The following is a 19624-nucleotide window of genomic DNA, read 5'->3' on the forward strand; positions in this document are numbered from 1 at the left end:
CTATTTAGCTATTAAAAACACAGACATCATGAATTTTGTAGGCAGATGGATGGAACTGGAAAATATCCCAAGTGAGGTAACCCAGAGCCAAAAGGACATGAATGGTATATACTCACTGATAAGTGGATATTAGCCATTCAGCACAAAATACCCGAGATACATCCACAGCCCCAAAGAAGTTAAACAAGGAGGGCCCAAGGGAGGATGCTTGAATCACACTTAGGAGGTGAAACAAAATAGTCACTGGAAGCAGAGTGAAGGAGGGAAATGGGTGGGAAACCAGAGGGGGAAGGGCATGGGGAGAGACAGGAGAGAGACCCAGAGGGTCAGGAGAATGAATAGAAATCTGTGGCTGCCCAGGTAGGGGTGGGGAGAATCTTTCAGAAGTCCCAGAGACTTGAGATGGGGGAGGTTCCCCAGGGTCAATGCTGGTGACATTAGCAGAGATGTCTAAGAGTGGGGACATGGAACCTGAAGAGGCTCATTTTGTTCTTAACTTGGTCTCATCAGTGCCTCTTGGTGACAGGGCATGTATAAAACACAGATTCTTGTTTGGTGACATCGGACTTTGACTTGGGAGGTATTCCCAAAAGAATTTCTGCAGTCTTTAGAAATAAGTCCTGTATTAGCCAGGATTCTCCTAAGAAACAGACATGACAGAATATTTGTATTAAAGGGGATTTATTAGACTGGCTCACAGGAGGGGCCTGAGTGATGAACCAATGTTGTCTCATGACAGTCAGCAAGACTGAGAATCTGCTACATTTCTGTTCAACTGGAGCCCTGGAGGATTCCTGAAGAGAGCTGCCCATCTTCAGTTTATATTGAAACCCGAGGAAGCTGAGTCTGCCACCAACCACTGCATCAAGATAAAAAAACTTAACAGCAAGAGTGAGGGCAAGCAGGCAAAAAAAAAGGGGGGCGGGTGTGCAATCTTCTTTTAGGACCTTTGTTGTGGGCTGCCACAAGAAGGTATGGCTCAGATTTAGGTGTGGGTCATCCTACTTGAAATGATCTGTTTAAGAAAATCCCTCAAGGGATTCCAGATGTAGTCAGCTTGACAGCCAACATTACCACCACAACTCTCCACTAAAAGACTTGTCAGTGTTTTTGGAAAGTCTTTTTGTTGGAATCCTGTGTGCAAACGGTGGGGGGAATACAATAAATGGTGCCCCCTTTAGCAGTGGGTGTCTGAATGAGAGTCCAGATTACTTTCCTAGACAGACTCAGTGGTAAAGTGGAAGTCACATTGTGTGTACACTAAACGATAACGTCAATAATAATCAACTTAAACTATCAGGGGATTTACTAATACACTTAGGATCACCACTAACGCACTGGGGCCACCAGATGCATTAAGTAAAATAAAAGGTTTCTAAAACATGGACAGCATATAAAACGTTTATCTGAAAATAAGCAGTTATTAACAGACCAATGACTAATGACCAGAACAACTGTGCATATAGTGGACAAAGGAGGGGTGACGTTCAGGGCAGAGTAATGTACAGTGGTGGTACAAGACTTCATGATGCTCAGAACAGTGCACAGCTTAAAGCTGATGCCGTGTTTAATTCTAGAATTTTCTATGTAATACTTCCAGATGGCGGTTGACCACAAGTAACTGAAGCTTCAGAAAGTAGAGCCATGAGTAAGAGGGGGCTGTTCTCTGTGGTGAACGAGATGACTCTGTGCAGAATTCAAAGGGGGAAGTGAAACACACACACACACACACACACACACACACACACACACACACACAGAGGCATGCCTGGTGAAGGAGGGGCTGTGAGAGAGCAAGGGGGGAGGGGCGAGAAGGAAGCAGAGAGGAGGCCGGCCTTTAGTATTAGTTTAATTTGTTTGTGACTAGCAGCTAGCTGTGAGACCTTGAACAGCTTAGCATACTCTCATAAGTTCTTAGATGCCTATTAAATGAGGCGAATGGCGGATGTTTCTGTCTCCTTAATCATAGAGGTTTGGGAGAATCAAATGAGCCTTAATTCAATACATTAAACTCCTACTGTGTGTATTAGACTCAATATATATTAATTATATATAAATATATAATATGTTTAATTCTCTGTTATATAGTATACATTATACATTATACATATATTTTCTTATATATACTAATACATATACAAATCTATACTTACTTTCTTATATATTTTATTATATATAATAAATAATATATTTTAATATAAAATATCTTATAATATATATTAGCATAATATACTAGAATGTATTATAATATATTATATAATAATAAATTAATATGTGACATATTAGGATAAGGTATATTAAAATACATAATGTATTAATTATGCATATATAATTTATATAAAGCTAAAAGCAATCAAGAGTCTAACCCTCAAAGGAGCTGTGAGATAGGGTTAAGAGTGGTTACAACACAGCTGTTGACCTGAATGCTATGTACAGAAAGGTGTGGTGTCAACAGAAGAGGACACACCCTAAGCGCAGAGGTCACAGCCTTCATCTGGCACAGCGGTCTCCCACCTTCCTAATGCTGTGTCCCTATAACACGGTTCCTCAGGCTGTGGTGACCCCCAACCATAAAATTATTTTCTCTCATAACTGTAATTTTGCTGCTGGTATGAATCATAATGTAAATAATGGTTTTGGAGATAAGGGTTAGCCAGAAGGGTTGTGGCCCATAGGTTGAGAACCACTGATCTAGCAGGTAAGTTTTTTTAGCTGAGCCCAAACTCAAATAGGTGAGGATTAAGGAAGCTTACAGCAGCCTTGCTATTGGTACTTAAGCAAATGACCTTGCTAGACACTCAAGGTCTCAACTTCTGTCTCGGATGCTGTTTCTAGTAGCATTGCTTTCTAGCATCTCAGTAGACTAAGTGCTTTTTTGACTGACACTCAAGCAACATTAGAATCGACGTTGTAATTAATAATCGCCAGTGAGGAGATTCTCCCTCATAGGCAGGCCTGAGTCTGCTTTCCCTCTCCCAGGTCTGTTAGCTATGCTAGCTGAAATTTGAACATAGAACAAGAAACAAAACTCCAAATTTAGTATCGTCTGTGGTTGCTTGAGCAACGCAGTTGCACACATGCAACTCCCAAGAGTGAATGTTATTGTCCTGAAAGGTGCCCTAGCTTTCTTTCTGTTGCTGTGATAAAACATGGAGCAAAACACCTTGGGTGAGGAAAGGGCTGATTTGGCTTATAGTTTCACAACATGCCCAATCAGTGAGGGAAGCCAGGGTAGGACTCAAACAAGAACCCGGAGACAGGAACTAAAGCTGACTCTAAAGACAAACGCCACTGCGCAGCTAACTTTCTTACAGCACCCAGGACCTCCTGCCCAGGGGTGGCACTGCCCACAGCAGGCTGGACCTTCCCACGTCAATTATGAATCAAAGACATGCCCCCACAGACTTACCCACAGGCCCATCGGAGGGATGCACCTCTCTACTTAAGGTTCCCAGGTGAGTCTAGTTAATGTGTCAAGTAGCTGGGACGATATTGAAATCACCAGCTGATGTTTTCTCTCCTAGAACTAATCTTCTAAAAGGAAAGTGCCATCAGAGGCTTTTTCTTAAAAAAAAAAAAAAAAAAAAAAGTGTATCGTGCAATCTAACTCCTCCGACCCAACCCCCACCTTCTCTGGTCACACTGCATCCCTGCAGCCAAAGCGCAGAGGTAGGTGGTTGACCACAGAAAAGCAGAAACAAACTCTGCTCAGTTCTTGGCAGGTTGACAAGTGGTGGAGGAACTTCTGCACCCTTTGCCTTCAGGATTGGCCACAGTGCCATTTTAGCAAAGTCTTTTTCTGCCTTTCTGCATTTGATTTTTGTTTGTCTTACAGTGGAGCTATAATACCTTTTACAGTAAGAAGATAAACTCTCTTTTGGAGAGTCATATGCACATTAGCCCACAGATAAGCATGTCCACAGATAAAAGAATATCAGTGCTCCCTGTATTATCAGTACATCAGAGGGTGGAGGAAACGCCGCCCAGGATCCCGTACACTCTTACCCTCTCTGATTCTGGAAACACTTAAGGCTTTAAAAGCCTCTAGTCCAGCGGTTCTCAAGCTGTTGAGTCTCCTTTTGGAGGCCAAATGACCCTTTCACAGGGGTCACACTTAAGACCATAGGAAATATGAAATATTTACATTTCGATTCATAACTGTAGCAAAATTACAGTTATGGAGTAGCATCGAAAATGATTTTATGGCTGGGGGCCATCACTACGTGAGGAATTGTATTAAAGTGTCGCAGCATTAGGAAGCTTGGGAGCCCCTGCCCTGGAGACTTTTTTTCAGTTCCCACAATCATTCTGTCAGCCAGCTATTCTCTTTTAACAAGGACTATTTTAATTTGGGTAGCTCATCCTGATTATAACCAGGAATCTTGGCTTTGGGTTATTTATTTATTTATATTTGCTATATGGTCTTACTCTCTAGCCCAGGCTAGCTTCATATTTGCGATCCTTGTGTCTCAGCCTGGAAAATGCTGAGATTACCACATGAGCTGCCACATCTGCCTTCTAACTGTTGTTCTGAGACAGGCTCTTCCTATTCTGTAGCCCTGGTTATCATAGAACTTGCTGGTTCCTGGCCTTGAACTCACAGAGCACCACCTGTCCCACCAGTGCTGGGATTAAAGCCATGTCCTACTAAGCCCAGCAAGATTCCTCAACATACTGCGTTCCTTTCAGTCATGGGTATATGTACATTTGAATACACATATGTGTTTCAAAAAATAGATAATAAACTATACATTGAAGATTTCAGTGAGACCATAATTTTATGCATTTTGCATCATTTTTCCATAGTCATAATTTCATGAAAATGCTTCTGTTATTATATCTTTATTCTTTATGTGCTGTCTCTACACGTGAATGTACTATGATTTGCATACTATTACATATATATATGTATATATATATATATGAATTTCATATCCCTTTAAATTTTTTCATAAATAATGCTGTGGAAATCTTCATATAAATAGAATCCTGTGCAATTATCCTTAGACTTTATACTAATTTATATTATCATTAGAATTTGCCTGCCAGTCTGACTTCTTAATAGTAGACACTAAGAGACTAAAGATATGTCTGTTTTCATATTGTTAGCTAACACTGGAGTGAGATAATAATGCATGGCCTGGATGGATTTTATTTGGAAATCTCAGTTAGAGATGGGCTCACTTTCAAATACAATAAAGATACCTGAGGAATAACACTGGCCACTAGCAGTGCTCACTCAGTCTTAACAGTAAGCTATTGTTCCCTCGATGTACTCTGCTTCATAAGATAGGAAGTTCAGATATCAAGATAGGAGAGATGAGACACCCTCTGAACTGTTGTAAGAGCATTTTTGCTTAAGCTGGCCTATGCAGGTCTAGCAGAGGGTCAAAGGTCAAGGCCTATTACAGACGAGTGCTTAGAGCATCCAGATTAGTGTAGTAAAAGAGTCCTGTCACATTCACAACTACTTCCCCCTTCCTTCCATTTGCATGCCAGATCCTAATGGCTTCCTGATTTTAACTCAATTTTGGGGTGCGGTTTTCCCAAAGACGGATCTGAACTGGAATCTCTACCTCTACCCCTGGATCTGTGATGGATCTACCATGGAAAAAGAGTCCCCGACTCAACATTCCTAGTGCCAGGATCAACTTTGCTCACGCAATAATGGCTTTAAAAATGACTTTGAAGGCAGCTGTCAGTCAGGTTTTTCACTGCAGTGACAAAATTCCCAGGAAGACACCTCAAGGAAGGAGAGATGGGTTTTCCTTTGGGTTTTCAGTGCATGATGGTGTCTAGGTTGGGGGAAGGCAGTGTTGATGAGAGACAGTGCTGTGCACGCTAAGGCACCCAGAAGCAGAAAGCAAGGGGGAAGGGCCAGGGGACAAAATGTATCTTCCCTGGACATGTCACTAATGACCTTCTTTCAACCGGTCCCCACCTCCCACTTTTCATAAGCCCAATAATTTCTTGTGAACTAATTCGTTTCTCAGAGCCTACCAACTGTCAATCATACCACAAATGCACGAGCCCGTGGAGACAGCTCCTTTTTTTCAAGTCATAATAACTCTGAGGCTGAGTACCATGCACACGTAAATGCTCAAACACGGCTATAATTATTACAAATACACTTTACACTTGCCATGGCACTGGTAGGTTTCAGACATTTCAAAAACAGTTCACATCCTCCTGGTGCATTTGAAGCTGAAAGACAAGGAACTCGGTTTCACATGAACATCAGAGGTTTGATGATACTTGAAAATCTGCCCCGGGCGCTCTGTCCGGCTTCCCCAGGAAAATCTACTGGGGAGATGTGTGTGTCTTGGATGTTACATTCCTGGATTCTAGGTATCCGAGAAGACCACTGAATGGGTGGAATACTGTGCGGGAAGAGCAGCTCTCCTGTGGAATGGCTGAGAGATGCTTCGAGGTTACTATGGTAACATAACTTCTTCGGCTCTTGAGACTGTTTAGCTACACACTCTTGCCCTTTCAACTCTTTGGATTTGACCCTAAGACTAAGGAAGACTAATGTAACAGGTATATGACAGACTACTTCCACTGGCTTAAAAGGGGCAGGTCATTGTGACCCAGGACCTTGTAATTTTTTTTTCATGACACTACAGCCTGGCATATTCTGTTGATTTTCACTTCCTTATGACCCTGGAATTGCATACATACATTACATTTTATTTATTTATTTATTTATTTATTTATTTATTTATTTATTTAATTGAGATAGGGTCTCATGTAGCTTAAGCTGGTCAGTAGGTAGCCAAGTATGACTTTGGGCTCCTGACCTCCCTACCTCCTCTTCCAGGTGCTGATATTTCAGGTGAACACTACCACACCTCACGATAGGTACATATCTGATGAAGAGTCCAAGGGCCAGTGTTAGAAAACTCTCTCAAGCCGGGTGTGGTGGTGCTTGCCTTTAATCCCAGCACTTGCCTTTAATCCCAGCACTTGGGAGGCAAAGGCAGGTGGATTTCTGAGTTCGAGGCCAGCCTGGTCTACAGAGTGAGTTCCAGGACAGCCAGGGCTACACAGAGAAACCCTGTCTCAAAAAAACAAAAAAACAAAAAACAAAAACAAAAAAAAAGAAAGAAAGTAAAAGAAAAAGAAAAAAGCAAACTCTCTCAAGTTCATACAGAAAAAGAAAAAACCAGAAGTGATCTTGGGTTTTCCTCTTTTCCTAGTAACAATGGCTTTCAGACCTTGGTAGCAACACAGTGACCAAATGGTGATTTTCCTTTGCTCTTCCCAGAGCTTCGGGGCCGTGACCCAGTAGGACAGCCACACTATTTGGTACCACAATGCTTCGTTTTCCCTGATGACATTCTCCCTGCTTAAGGAGGGCTTGGGCTGAATCATGTCACCTCCTTCCTCATATTTTGGAATGTTGACATCTGAATCTTTCACCCCAGCTTTCTGACTGCCATCACCAGGCTTTCCCTTAGTCAAGTTTCAGATCTGTGAGATTCATTTTATACAACATTCTATACTTAACACCATCATCCTGAGATCTCTTTGAGAGTCCTGGGAGACTTTGGTGTTGGCTTATAAAATCCTTATCTCTATTTGATTTATCTAATGCTCTCCTAGACTAACACTGGGCACCCCTCCCTGCCAGCCAGCATTTCAAGTGTCTACCACCCTGACTTGCACAAAGTGGTCAATCCGCACTGCCCTGGCCTGGCTTTGCTGGGAATTGATGAGTCAGGTCAAAGACCTTGGTAATGTTCAGCTCCAGGATTCATGACTTTGGTAAATGACCAAAATGAAGAGCTGGGAAGTTATTTGAAGGTTTGTTTGTTTGTTTGTTTGTTTGTTTGTTTTTTAGTTCAAAAAGTCAACTTGCAAACCCCAGATCACTAGACTCAATGAACGGGTGAAATGCTGATTTCTTAATATGTAATGCTTCCTTTTCAGTTCCTAACTGGCTCGCTTATTGTTCTTCCAACTCAATACAACTCTGCCTATCAAAGAGGAAAAAGGGAAGGAAGACACACAGACACACCAAGCTATCTGAAGCAGCAGCCTGAACTTGCCAGGAGTCAAAACCAGAAGCATCTTTGTTTATTCAGAATATTTATCTCATGGAAGCATTGGCCTGCTCTAGATTCAATTGTGCCTTAATGCCTTTCCTGAATCCTTACTCTTAGAGCCGCAGAATAGGGCTATATGTGGAGGTGGGGTCCTTAAGGAAGTAATGAAGATGGAAGAGAATCAATCATTAGGGCAATCCTCAGTCCGGGATGACTAGATTCCTCTGACAACGGACAGCATGATGCAGAGAGGGACCGCCACAGGATAACAGTGGAACAGCCACTTGCAGACCATAGAGAGCGTCCTCTAAGGACCTCTAGTCTACCAACTATGAAAGAATAATTTGACAGGCCTGTCACTGGCTGTAACTCTTTTATTCCCCACCCTTTCCTTCCTTCCTTCCTTCCTTCCTTCCTTCCTTCCTTCCTTCCTTCCTTCCTTCCTTCTTCCCTTCCTTCCTTCCTTCTTCCCTTCCTTCCTTCCTTCCTTCCTTCCTTCCTTCCTTCCTTCCTTCCTTCCTTCCTTCCTCCTTTACTTCATTTCCTTATTTATTTTTATCTTATTTTGGTTCTTTATTCTAACTACAATGACTTAGGCATAAGACCCTAATACAACTTCTATTCTGCTACTCAAACTTAGTACCATGGGCATGTTAATAATAATAATAATAATAAATAACAAGTGCAAAGTTGTAGGTGATGAGACATTTTTATTTTATCAAATATTTTCTAAGACATACATGTCATATGTGATATATATATATATACATGCATATATGTGTATGTATATATATGTATGTATATGTGACATTTTGTTTTATTCTAGGTAGACTTGAACAAATACATAAGCTTGCTTATTTTAAGTGTTACTAAACCCAGTGTGTATTACAGCCAAAATTATATAACATGTTTCAATTCATGGCCCATTAAAGGTGCTAAAGAATGAATCCAACAGTTTAGTAAGAGTGATAGTTTGAGATCAGTTAGCAGTTACCTTGCGAACAAATGACTTCCTATATTCATTCATTTCACCAAAAATGGCACGTTTGAATTCTCCATAGCCAACCTTGTTCTCACTATGGCCATAGCCTTGCAGAATTAGCCAAGAAGACTCAGAGTTCTAAAAAACAAAAAGGCATATTCTGTTAGATCATCAGTGGCGCTAGACAAGGTAACCTACTGAGTAAGAAAATTCATCTAACTACAGACGAACCCAGAAAAACGCATTTTGGAGTGAATGCCTAAGCCCCGGCCTTTTCTGAAGGAGTAATACCTCACAGTATATTCCTCTTAGAGGTATGCTATTTGAGGGCAGAGAAATGCTGAGGGTGGAACCTAGGACCTCTTGCATATCAAGTGATCTCTGGAATGCAAGTTCAATCGCTGACCTCCATCCTAAGGGTCTTATCATTTTCATTGATAAATAATGGTGCATGCAGAGAGTATAACATGATATCTCAATGCACATTATGCTGCAGAAAGATCAAGCCAGACTAAAAACTTTAAATGAGGCTGTAACTAAAACCCCCAAGTTGGCAAGCAGATACTCAGGAATTATTCTCTTCCACTTCTTAATCTTTTCAAATAAAACTGTAATTAGAAAGCTAAGATTCAACAGATCCAGCCTCCCTATACAGTTATTTTTGTGTGTCAAAATGCCTCATACATTACAAAGAAAAATATGTGTATGTATAGTTGAGTTATAGCTGAGTCTGAGTTTCACTTTTACAAATCATGAGTCAAAACGAACATGAGGCAAACATGTTCACTTAACTCAAAGAATATCAGACTTAAAAGGACTTCTGAAGGCTCAGAAGAAGGATCTTCAAAAATTAAGTAGTGCAATTTAGTAACAAAAAAAAATATGTGTCTACATGTGATTTAGAATGGAAACTAATTCAACTAGAATTTTTGTTTCGTGGATAATGTTTGGCTCTTTGCAGAACATACCACTTTTTATTTAAAATAAGAGAGAACAACTGTGTCTTTATACAAATATGATCTACTTCACCGTGAGACCCAGGCTGGTGAAATCTTATTCTCATATCTCCCTGTATGCACCTATGGTGGCATAAGCTTGTATATTGCATGGGTGATATAACAAGAAGCAAAATAAAAATATTAGTTAAAATAGGTTATATGGCTGGATATGTAGATCAATGGTAAGATACTTATTTTGCATGTATAAGACCCTAGGACCAATTCCAAAAATTAAAAAAAAAATTAAATCAAGTTTACATAAAACAAAACATATGAGAAAGTATAAAACTTACATTCTTACATTATCCTTCTTAGTAATTGAGATGGTTTGAATGAAAATGGCCCCCATAGGCTCATTTATTTGAATGTTTCAGTCCCCGTTGGTGGAACTGTTTGGGAAGGATTAGAAGGTGTGGCCTTCTTGAAGGAAGTATGACCCTGAGGCTGGGCTTTGAGATTTCAAAAGACCATGCCATTTCTCGTTAGCTCTTGCATTTTGTGTTATGATTGTCGTGTCAACCTGTAGGATCTCTACTGTTCCAGTGATATCTGCCTGCCTGCCTGCTGCCATGCTCCAAACCATGACGGTCCTGGACTTTAACCCTCTGGGGCACTAACAGCCTCCTGCTAAACGCTTTCTTTTATAAATTGCCTTGGCCATGGAGTTTTGTCACAACACTAGAAAAGTAATTAAGGCAGAAATGTTAGAATAATTAGTCCTGTTCACTAGTTATAAACATTTCACAAACAAATACAGAATCACCAGAGGAATGCAGTACTTTCCCACACTCCACAGACCAGGCTATGTGGACCCCAGGCCTCTATCAGTTATGATTGACCTGTCTGTTTAACAAAGATAAACCACTGAATTCTAATTTCCTACACTTGTTTTATTTTGTTCATCTATGAAAGAAAGATGTTAAGGGGGATGGTCCCTGATCTGTCTCACCAGACACACCATAAGCTTCAACATCATCGTCACAACAAGCCAAAGGACAATTGTGTCCCAACAGTGATAAGCCACGTCACCCTGACACCGAATTTTACAGTTGATAAAGCAAATTCCCATGTGATTGTTTTTTTATTAGAGCTTCTATGCCATCCTAGACATAGCAACTGTCTCAGAACTGCACAGGCAGAGTCTATCAATAAGAAAAGTCAGGGAGCCAGGCGTGGTGGCGCACGCCTTTAATCCCAGCACTCGGGAGGCAGAGACAGGCGGATTTCTGAGTTCGAGGCCAGCCTGGTCTACAAAGTGAGTTCCAGGACAGCCAGGGCTATACAGAGAAACCCTGTCTCGAAAAACCAAAAAAAAAAAAAAGTCAGAACACTTGTGTGTCACACGACTAAGTGATTATGCTTTTATAAGAAGCTAAATTTCAGAAACGTACTATATCATGTGACAAGACAATTTTTTTGTTCAGCAAAAGAGAAAAGTACAAAAGAATCCACATCTGAATCGTTTGTGTACTTTTAACCTACAAGCAAAACTTGCGAGTACAGCGTACAAGGCTTTGGGGCACCAAACTTAATCTCTCCCACCACTCTCTGTCTCTTTCAGCCCCAGCCTGCCTCCCAGATGTACCCGGTTCATGTGGGCTGTGGGCCGGCATACAACACTTTTGTGTGGAACAAACATGTTCTCGCAGACAGCTCTGCTCTCAGGAATGAGGAACCCAGCTTCAACAGACTTTCCAGTCGAAGGTCCGCTTTCCTTCCCCTGGCAACTAATGGTTCTTGGCCAAAGCGGCTCTTTGGTGGCATCAAAAGGCCTGGGACAAAGTGGCCCAACTGTATAGCTCAGAAGGGAAAGGGAGTGGTTTCTGTCTCTCATTCCTCTTCCTGATTGAAATACAGGAGGCCCAGCTCATCGTGGATGAATCTGCATGTCCTGTGGATCTCTCTCCCATTCTTTCCCATCTCTGTGAAACACTCTCCTCTTTCTTTCTTATTCCCCAACTCCTGATCTCAGAGGGTGGCAGGGCTGGCGGGGACAGCTTCTCTAGAGTGAATCTATGCCCATTTCCAGGAATCACAATCAAAACCAAAAATCAATCTCCAACCGTCCAATGTCTGGGATCCAACTCACGATCTTCTGGGCTCCTCCAAGGGCTTGGGTCACTTCTCCAGCCATGCCCTTTGTAGCACACGCATGGTCCTCTAGGCTCCAGATGCCTGTACTCCACTGCTGTTGCTCTTGATGGTCATCTCATGGTACTGGCATCTCCAAAACACTGCATGACCCCTTCAGTCCTGGGCCGTCAATTGCAACTGAGGCTGCACCTTCACCAATGGCCTTCCATGGCCTCTCACAGTGCTGAGCCTCAGCTGCTCTGCATGACCCCTTCATGCCTTCAAAACCAGTACCACCTGGGCGACTCTTACACATTACCAAGTTCAGCCACAGCACAAGGTACAAAGTTGGATATCTCTGGAACACAGCCTCTGTGATTTCAGAAAGCACTTCCCAGAAGATGTCACCTCAACGATGCTGGTCTCTTCTTAATCACCACTAATTTCTTAGCTCCAGCTAACCAGCATCAATAGTCCCAGTAATGTAAAGTTTTTGCTTTAGTAGTTCTGGTATCTTGTTATCACAGCTGATTCTTCAGTCGTAGCTAACCAGAACTACAGAATCTTCACAATCAAAAACAGCAATGACCCTGAAAAGAGTCTTTAATTTTCCCTCTGAAATTTCACAAGCCAGACCTCCATCTTCTGCACTGTTCTCAACATTATCTTCCAAGCTCCTACACAACATCTGACAGAGCTCTTAAGAACAAATGGATCTTCAAGCCCAAAGTTCCAAAGTCCTTCCACAGTCCTCCCCAAAACATGGTCAGGTTGTCACAGGAATACCCCACTATGCTGGTACCAATTTGTCTTAGTCAGGGTTTCTATTCCTGCACAAACATCATGACCAAGAAGCAATTTGGGGAGGAAAGGGTTTATTCGGCTTACACTTCCATACTGCTGGTCATCACCAAAGGAAGTCAGGACTGGAACTCAAGCAGGTCAGAAAGCAGGAGCTGATGCAGAGGCCATGGAGGGATTTTCTTTACTGGCTTGCTTCCCCTGGCTTGCTCAGCTTGCTCTCTTACAGAACCCAAGACTGCCAGCCCAGAAATGGTCCCACCCACAAGGGGCCTTTCCCCCTTGATCACTAATTGAGGAAATGCCTTATAGTTGTATCTCATGGAGGCATTTCCTCAACTGAAGCTCCTTTCTCTGTAATAACTCCAGCTGTGTCAAGTTGACACAAAACTAGCCAGTACACAACTGCATATTCATGATACATCAGAGCTACAGTAGCACTGTGTGGTGAAACTCTTGAATGTTACATACTGGGAAACAATGTTCCTATTTAGTCATAAGTAAGTAATCTAAGTCTTTTTTAAAATATTTTTTATTAGGTATTTTCTTCATTTACATTTCAAAGTCTTAAGAATACAATCTTAGTTTCTCTTCTTTAGATCATTTTATCTAACTGCCCTATATCTTTCTTATTTTTTTTATTTACCCTACTGAATTTCAGAATAGATCCCCGGTAAATCACACACCAAAAATATCAGTTCAAAAAACTTTAAGTAGTTTAAAAGTTGAAAGCTGGAACAAAATGTGTCAATGGCATTTGTGTTGTGGTGTCCTAGTCCATATTTACATCTTCATAGCAACTATTTTATCCAGAAAATTCTAGAGGTCTCTGGCTCCTAAACACTCCTTCTAGCACATAGAATGCTGTCTGTATCGTACTACAATGAATACATTGGAAAAGAAGAGTGCAACTGTCACGACCTTCACTAGGGACAAAAACTGTTGGCGATGACAGAGCAGAGAGAAAGACCTGCTAACAAGGGCGGCGCCAGTCTCAGGCAACCATCCAGGCAGCTGCTCGCTTCCTTAATGTCGGATCATGAATAGTATCTCAGGACTCATCAAAATCCTAGAAGTATATATTGACTTCTGTGATGATTTGTTTTATACATTCCTCCCTCCTCGATGATGGAATCCAATAGAGGAATTGTATGTAACACCTAGTACACTGCACTAGCTAGAAGGCCAGGCCTTAGACAATTGTAAGGATGTTTCAGTGTCCTGAGTCTATCTACATTTCCTCTGTTCCCTTTGGCTTCCCAGGGAAAGGTAATAAGACATTCCTCTCACTGAGAGGTGGAAAAAGAGTTGCAAAGGATCTACACAAAGTTGTGTGCCTACGGAACAGCAGGATCTGCTCACAGACGTCAGAGCACATTCAACAGAAAGTGAGCTGGAGATATGTCAGGCACTAAGCCACTAGTCTCTTCAGGATATCGTCTAGGCAAGTACAGGTACATGGTGGTTCCTGCCTATACTCCCAGACTCTGGAGATAAGGAAAGAGGATCGCCGTGAGTTCTAGGGCAGCCAGGTGTGCACAGTGAGCTGCAATCTACCGGAGTTTCAGTGTGAGCCCTTGTGTAAGTGTATCTGTGTATGTACAAATGTATGTGTAAGTAGAGATAGACACGTGTGTGTATATATACATACAGATACACATATATGTTCGTGTGCACACACACACATATGTATATATACACATCACATACATATACATATGCATATACATATATATCATGGCCCATGGAGATGGTCAATGGGGAAAGGTACCTGCCAATCCTGACGACCTGAGTTTGAGTTGTAGGAAAAAAACTGACTTCTGCAAGTTGTCATCTTACCTCACTTGTATGCGGTATCATACATACAAACACACATTACACAAATAAATTAATATACTTTTAATTTTTAAAAATGTCAGTTTTAGCTGGGCATGGTGGTGCATGCCTTTAATCCTAGCACTCGGGAGGCAGAGGCAGGTGGATTTCTGAGTTCGAAGCCAGCCTGGTCAACAAAGTGAGTTCCAGGATAGCCAGAGCTATACAGAGAAACCCTGTCTCAAAAAACCATTAAAAAGGTCAATTTTACACTTTATTTAGCTTATAATTCAACTCATATTATTGAATATTTCTAAAATTATTATTATAACTATATCCTTTTGCTTAGTATCACTAATAAAAAACTTAAAAATACTTTAAAAACTACTTTATTATTTATGTATATATTTGGGTGTCAAGGTTTATTTTATTAAATGTTTACGTATTTGTGCATTTGTGTAAGGGTAAATGCACACACGCTTATGGGAGCTCATAGAGCCCAAAAGAGGGCCTCAGATCCCTTACAGGTGGAGTTACAGAGGATTGTGAGCTACGTGATGTGGGGGTTGTGAACCAAACTAACGTCCTCTGGAGTAGTGGCAGGCTCTCCTATTTGCTTAGTCATCTCCCTGGTCCCCTAAAACATTGTATATATATATATATGTGTGTGTGTGTATATATATGTATATGTATATGTATATATAGATATAGATATAGATATAGATATGAAAGTACATATACATATATACTTTTATATATATAAAAGTTTTAGAGGGCTGAATATATATATATATATATATATATATATATACACATACACAGCACCTATGTGTATATATGTGTATACACACACACACACACACACACACACATATATATATATATATATATATATATATATATATATATACACACACACACACAAAGATACCATGAGACAAGCTTTATTGGCAACAGTCTCTATTAAGGAAGAATGTGTAGATTTTATGTAAAATAAATACTATTTTTAAGATTCAGGTGATGGGATTTGTCAGTGATTCACTATTCACATAAATGTCTCTGATTAAAAAATATATATATTTAACAAAATATGTACTGTTTCTATAAAGTATATTGTGTACTTTCTTAAAAAAATAAAATTATAAATTGAAGTCTATAAATTTTGGAAGTATCTCAAATACTGTTCTAAATGATGATGAGGAAAATTGTGTGTGAGGGTGTAGAAGACACAGCATACCCTGAATGGCCTGTAGCACCAGCTGATCATGAGCCTCTGGACTGACTGCATCTTCTTCCCCATGTTCCACAGAGGCCGCTCTGGAAGTGAGAACAGACAGGCTAAGTTGTGCTTCCCCACTCCAGACTCAACGATGCTCTCAACAGCTGTGGAGGCGTACAAGCTAGAGGAAGGCCCACTTCTGCCCATGGCTTTTGATTCCATGGAGAATTAAAACCAGAGCTATAAAAGTACTCCAATCTTTGAAGATATTAATTTTCATAACTGCTTTAATGTTTTTAAATATGTAACTATAATTATCTATTTAAAAGCAGCTTTAGCTTACAAAGTATAAACTGTAAATAGACTTTTAATGCCTTGAAGATGCATTAATAAAGATTCTCAGAGCTAGATTATAGACTACACTCCCATATATATATAATATATCAATATATATATAATATATCAATTATTACCATTTAAATAATAATTACTGTCAAGAAATATTCAACAAGAAGAATGTGCATTTCTATTATTTAAAATAGCCTTCAATGTAATTTTTTATTTGTAACATTATTGTTTCACTATATATATATTTGTCAATGAATGAATTGTATCACCATAGGGGTCTTGGCTTTTTGTGCTATAAAAAATATCACACCAACAATGCAGGAATCAGTTATGATGCTGGGCTGATAACCTATCTTTTAAAGCCCCACTTTTGATAGCACTTTAAAAAATAAAAGAATAAATTAATAAATTCTCTTGATTATAAAATAGAACAATTTAAAATTTTTAATTGCCACATCTGTTTCAAAACATGAAGTAATCTTGATTATAATACAGGACATAATATAGATATACACAGCTATGATTTGTAAACTATAAACCTTCGGAAATGTGAAATGCTTTGTGATAGAAACTCCTTTAGAGGTCAAAATTATGCTGTTATCATGTACTTTCAAAATGACACATGCGTTTGACTTACTTCAGAGAATTCAAAGCTACTTGATCAATATTTGTAATTCGAAGTCTAAGCAATGCATTTTCTTTTATGGTCTTTGGAAGGCTAGGTTGATCACAGCTCAAAAATGTCAAAGTTGCACCCTGAGGAAATGAACAGACAAAAAAATGTCTTAAAGCTAGAAAATATTCAAAAATAAAATACAACTCATTCTGATGGAAGAGACTTGGTTTTTATCATAGTTGCCTTGGTATGTTCTAAATGTGGACAAAATATAGTAGATTCGAAGAATATTTAAGGACTACATTCAACTAATACTATAGAAAAATGAAGTAATCTTCCCCCCCCCAAAAAAAAACCCTAACATAGTATACAACAGTCATGTGACTAAAAGAAAATCCATGTATTATTAGATAAGAACCACAGAAGCTATGGCATGAGTTCTGCTAAATGTGTGGTGATCTCTGTGATGGTCAGTTTGGTCAACATGACATAATATGCAGAATTGCCTGGGAAAGGAGTCTCAGTGTGGAACTGTCTATATTAGGCTGACCTGCGAGCATGAAGGGGCCTTATTTTCATAACATTGAGTTGGAAAGATCCATCCACTGTGGGTGGCATCATTCCCTAGGCAGGGGATCCTAGGATGTCTAACAGTGGAGAAAGCATGTTGAGCCCTAGCATGTGTGCAGTATTGGTTCATCATTCTCTGCTCTTGGCTGTGGATATAACATGACATGTTTCTTCAAGTTCCTGCCCTGCCACCTTGAGTTTTCTGTGATGGTGACTTACAATCTGGAATTGCCAGCCAAATAAGCCTTTTCTCCCTCTTTTTTCATGGTATTTTATCACAGCAACACAACAACAACAACAACAACAACAGACGTGGGTAAAGAAAAACCCAATTAGTTCCCAGCAGGCATCGCGTCCATTTATAGAAAAACAAGATGATGCCAATGATATTTAAACATGGTGATTTTTTTAAAAGTAAGTGATAAACTAAGATCATACATCTCAAGTGGTGATACTGTAACTCCCTTGGGTGTGTGTCAGTTAATAAGGGTCGCTGCAGATTTTGGGGAAAATGTGCTATCACTTACAGAAATCTCCAACTGAGCTAGATTTCGATAAAGAAAAAGTCATAAGCTTTACAGTGGGGGACGTCCAGCTATGTCACAACTCAGGTAGCTTAATGACAGAGATAAGATAAAGCAGAAGGCCCTTAAAAACTCTGGGCTTGCCAAGTTTACAACAGAGGTTAAAAAAAAATTAAAAAGCCATCCTCTTTGTCTTTGCCTTTATCAGCAATCTGTTAACTCAAACTATTCAAACTAAATTAACCGCCTGACATAGGAGTTAACTTCTAAATAGATAAGAAACTTCTATTAGTAATAGGCAAGTTTATCCAATCTTTTCAAAAGACTTATAAAATCAATTTTTAAATACTCTTCATTAAAATATTTGCACCACAGTGTCCTATTTTATACAACAGTAATAATCATTGCTTAAAAATCATATAACTCAAAAATTCACATTTTTCTGTATTGGTATGATTTGTCTAATCATGACACTTCTATGAGAGAAAAGAATACATTATTATGATCACAGAAGTAAAAATAATAATAATAAAGTGACAGTTACCTTGATAAGACCCTCCCTTCAAATTCTACTTTCTGAGAAAGGTCATTCTCTGTTAATGTGGAGTTGGTTCTTATCCTGTCAAAATACATTTTGTAAGTTATTGTTTTAGAACAATTGCACTTGATAAAAACAACAAATGCACCAAGGGGCTGTGGCAGTAATTTGAAATGTCACAGATTAAAGATGAGAATTAAAATTCAGATTGTGAATATATAAAGACACAAAAGGCATACACAGTCTGAACCACACACACTCTCCACTACATCAGCCCGTCATGCCAGCACCTACAGGGACAAGGTACGGTAAAGGTGCATCCTGAACAGAGCACAGTAGCTTTGGTTAGGGCTGTCCCAGTAGACTTGCCTCCTCTCTCCTCATCCCTCTCTTCTCCCTCCCCTCCCTTCTCCTTCTATTCCCTGTCCTTTTCTTTTCTATTATGCCATTATTATATAGTATATGCTGGCCTAGCAAAAGCTGGGATTGCAGACCTGAGCTTGCATATCAGCTCAAATGCTGTTTCTAACCCAGTTCTTTTGCCTTCTTCACAGCACAGCACTTAGATTCTTAGTGCTTGTGACGATGACCAACAAAATTGCTTTTGCCAATAATCTCAACAGGAAAGATTCTTGTCCTTTGTGATGGGAGGATGGGCAGTGTTCCCTGCCTGTGAATATTAGAGGGATACAGCCTTGAGTTGCAGCATTATTGAGACGTATGCCCAAAACCAACATATGCCTACTTCCAAGAAGGTGGTTACACGGGAAAATAAATCCTGACACATTGAGCCTTATCAATCAGGTTTTCCATTACAAGAAGCTGATGCTACTCCTTACTGCAACAATGGTGGGAAGGAGTGCTGGATGAACCAAGCTCACTGATAGTGAGCTTTAAGGTTTCAAAAGCTCACCCCCTCCCAGTTAGCTCTCTCTGATTCTCATTTCAGCACAGGGATGAAAGCTTTCAGCTTCTGCTCCAGCTCCATGCTGACCTGCACAACCCCAGCAGATGTTTTCTTATTTAAGTTCCCTTGGTCACGGTTATAATACACATAATTAGGACCTTACCTCACATGACTTTTGTGAAGAT

The 19624-nt window shown here is 40.0% G+C and overlaps 1 protein-coding gene across 1 annotated transcript in view; it reads right to left on the minus strand.

Moving 5' to 3' along the window:
- Positions 1–506: 506 nt before the first annotated feature.
- The window catches only part of LOC110302750 (calcyphosin-2-like), a 37807-nt gene continuing 18689 nt past the window's right edge, over positions 507–19624 (minus strand). Inside the window, exons 8-14 of the mRNA XM_085842583.1 lie at positions 18539–18613; positions 17783–17831; positions 16922–17040; positions 11614–11800; positions 9043–9168; positions 7218–7455; positions 507–640 (exon numbers count right to left, since the gene is read on the minus strand). Coding sequence (XP_085698709.1) covers positions 507–640; positions 7218–7455; positions 9043–9168; positions 11614–11800; positions 16922–17040; positions 17783–17831; positions 18539–18613 — 928 coding nt within the window. The remainder of the gene's footprint in view (positions 641–7217; positions 7456–9042; positions 9169–11613; positions 11801–16921; positions 17041–17782; positions 17832–18538; positions 18614–19624) is intronic.

The sequence above is a fragment of the Mus caroli genome, unplaced genomic scaffold (genome assembly GCF_978045245.1).
Source record: "Mus caroli unplaced genomic scaffold, Mus_caroli_1 scaffold_9, whole genome shotgun sequence".
Classification (NCBI taxonomy): Eukaryota; Metazoa; Chordata; class Mammalia; order Rodentia; family Muridae; genus Mus; species Mus caroli.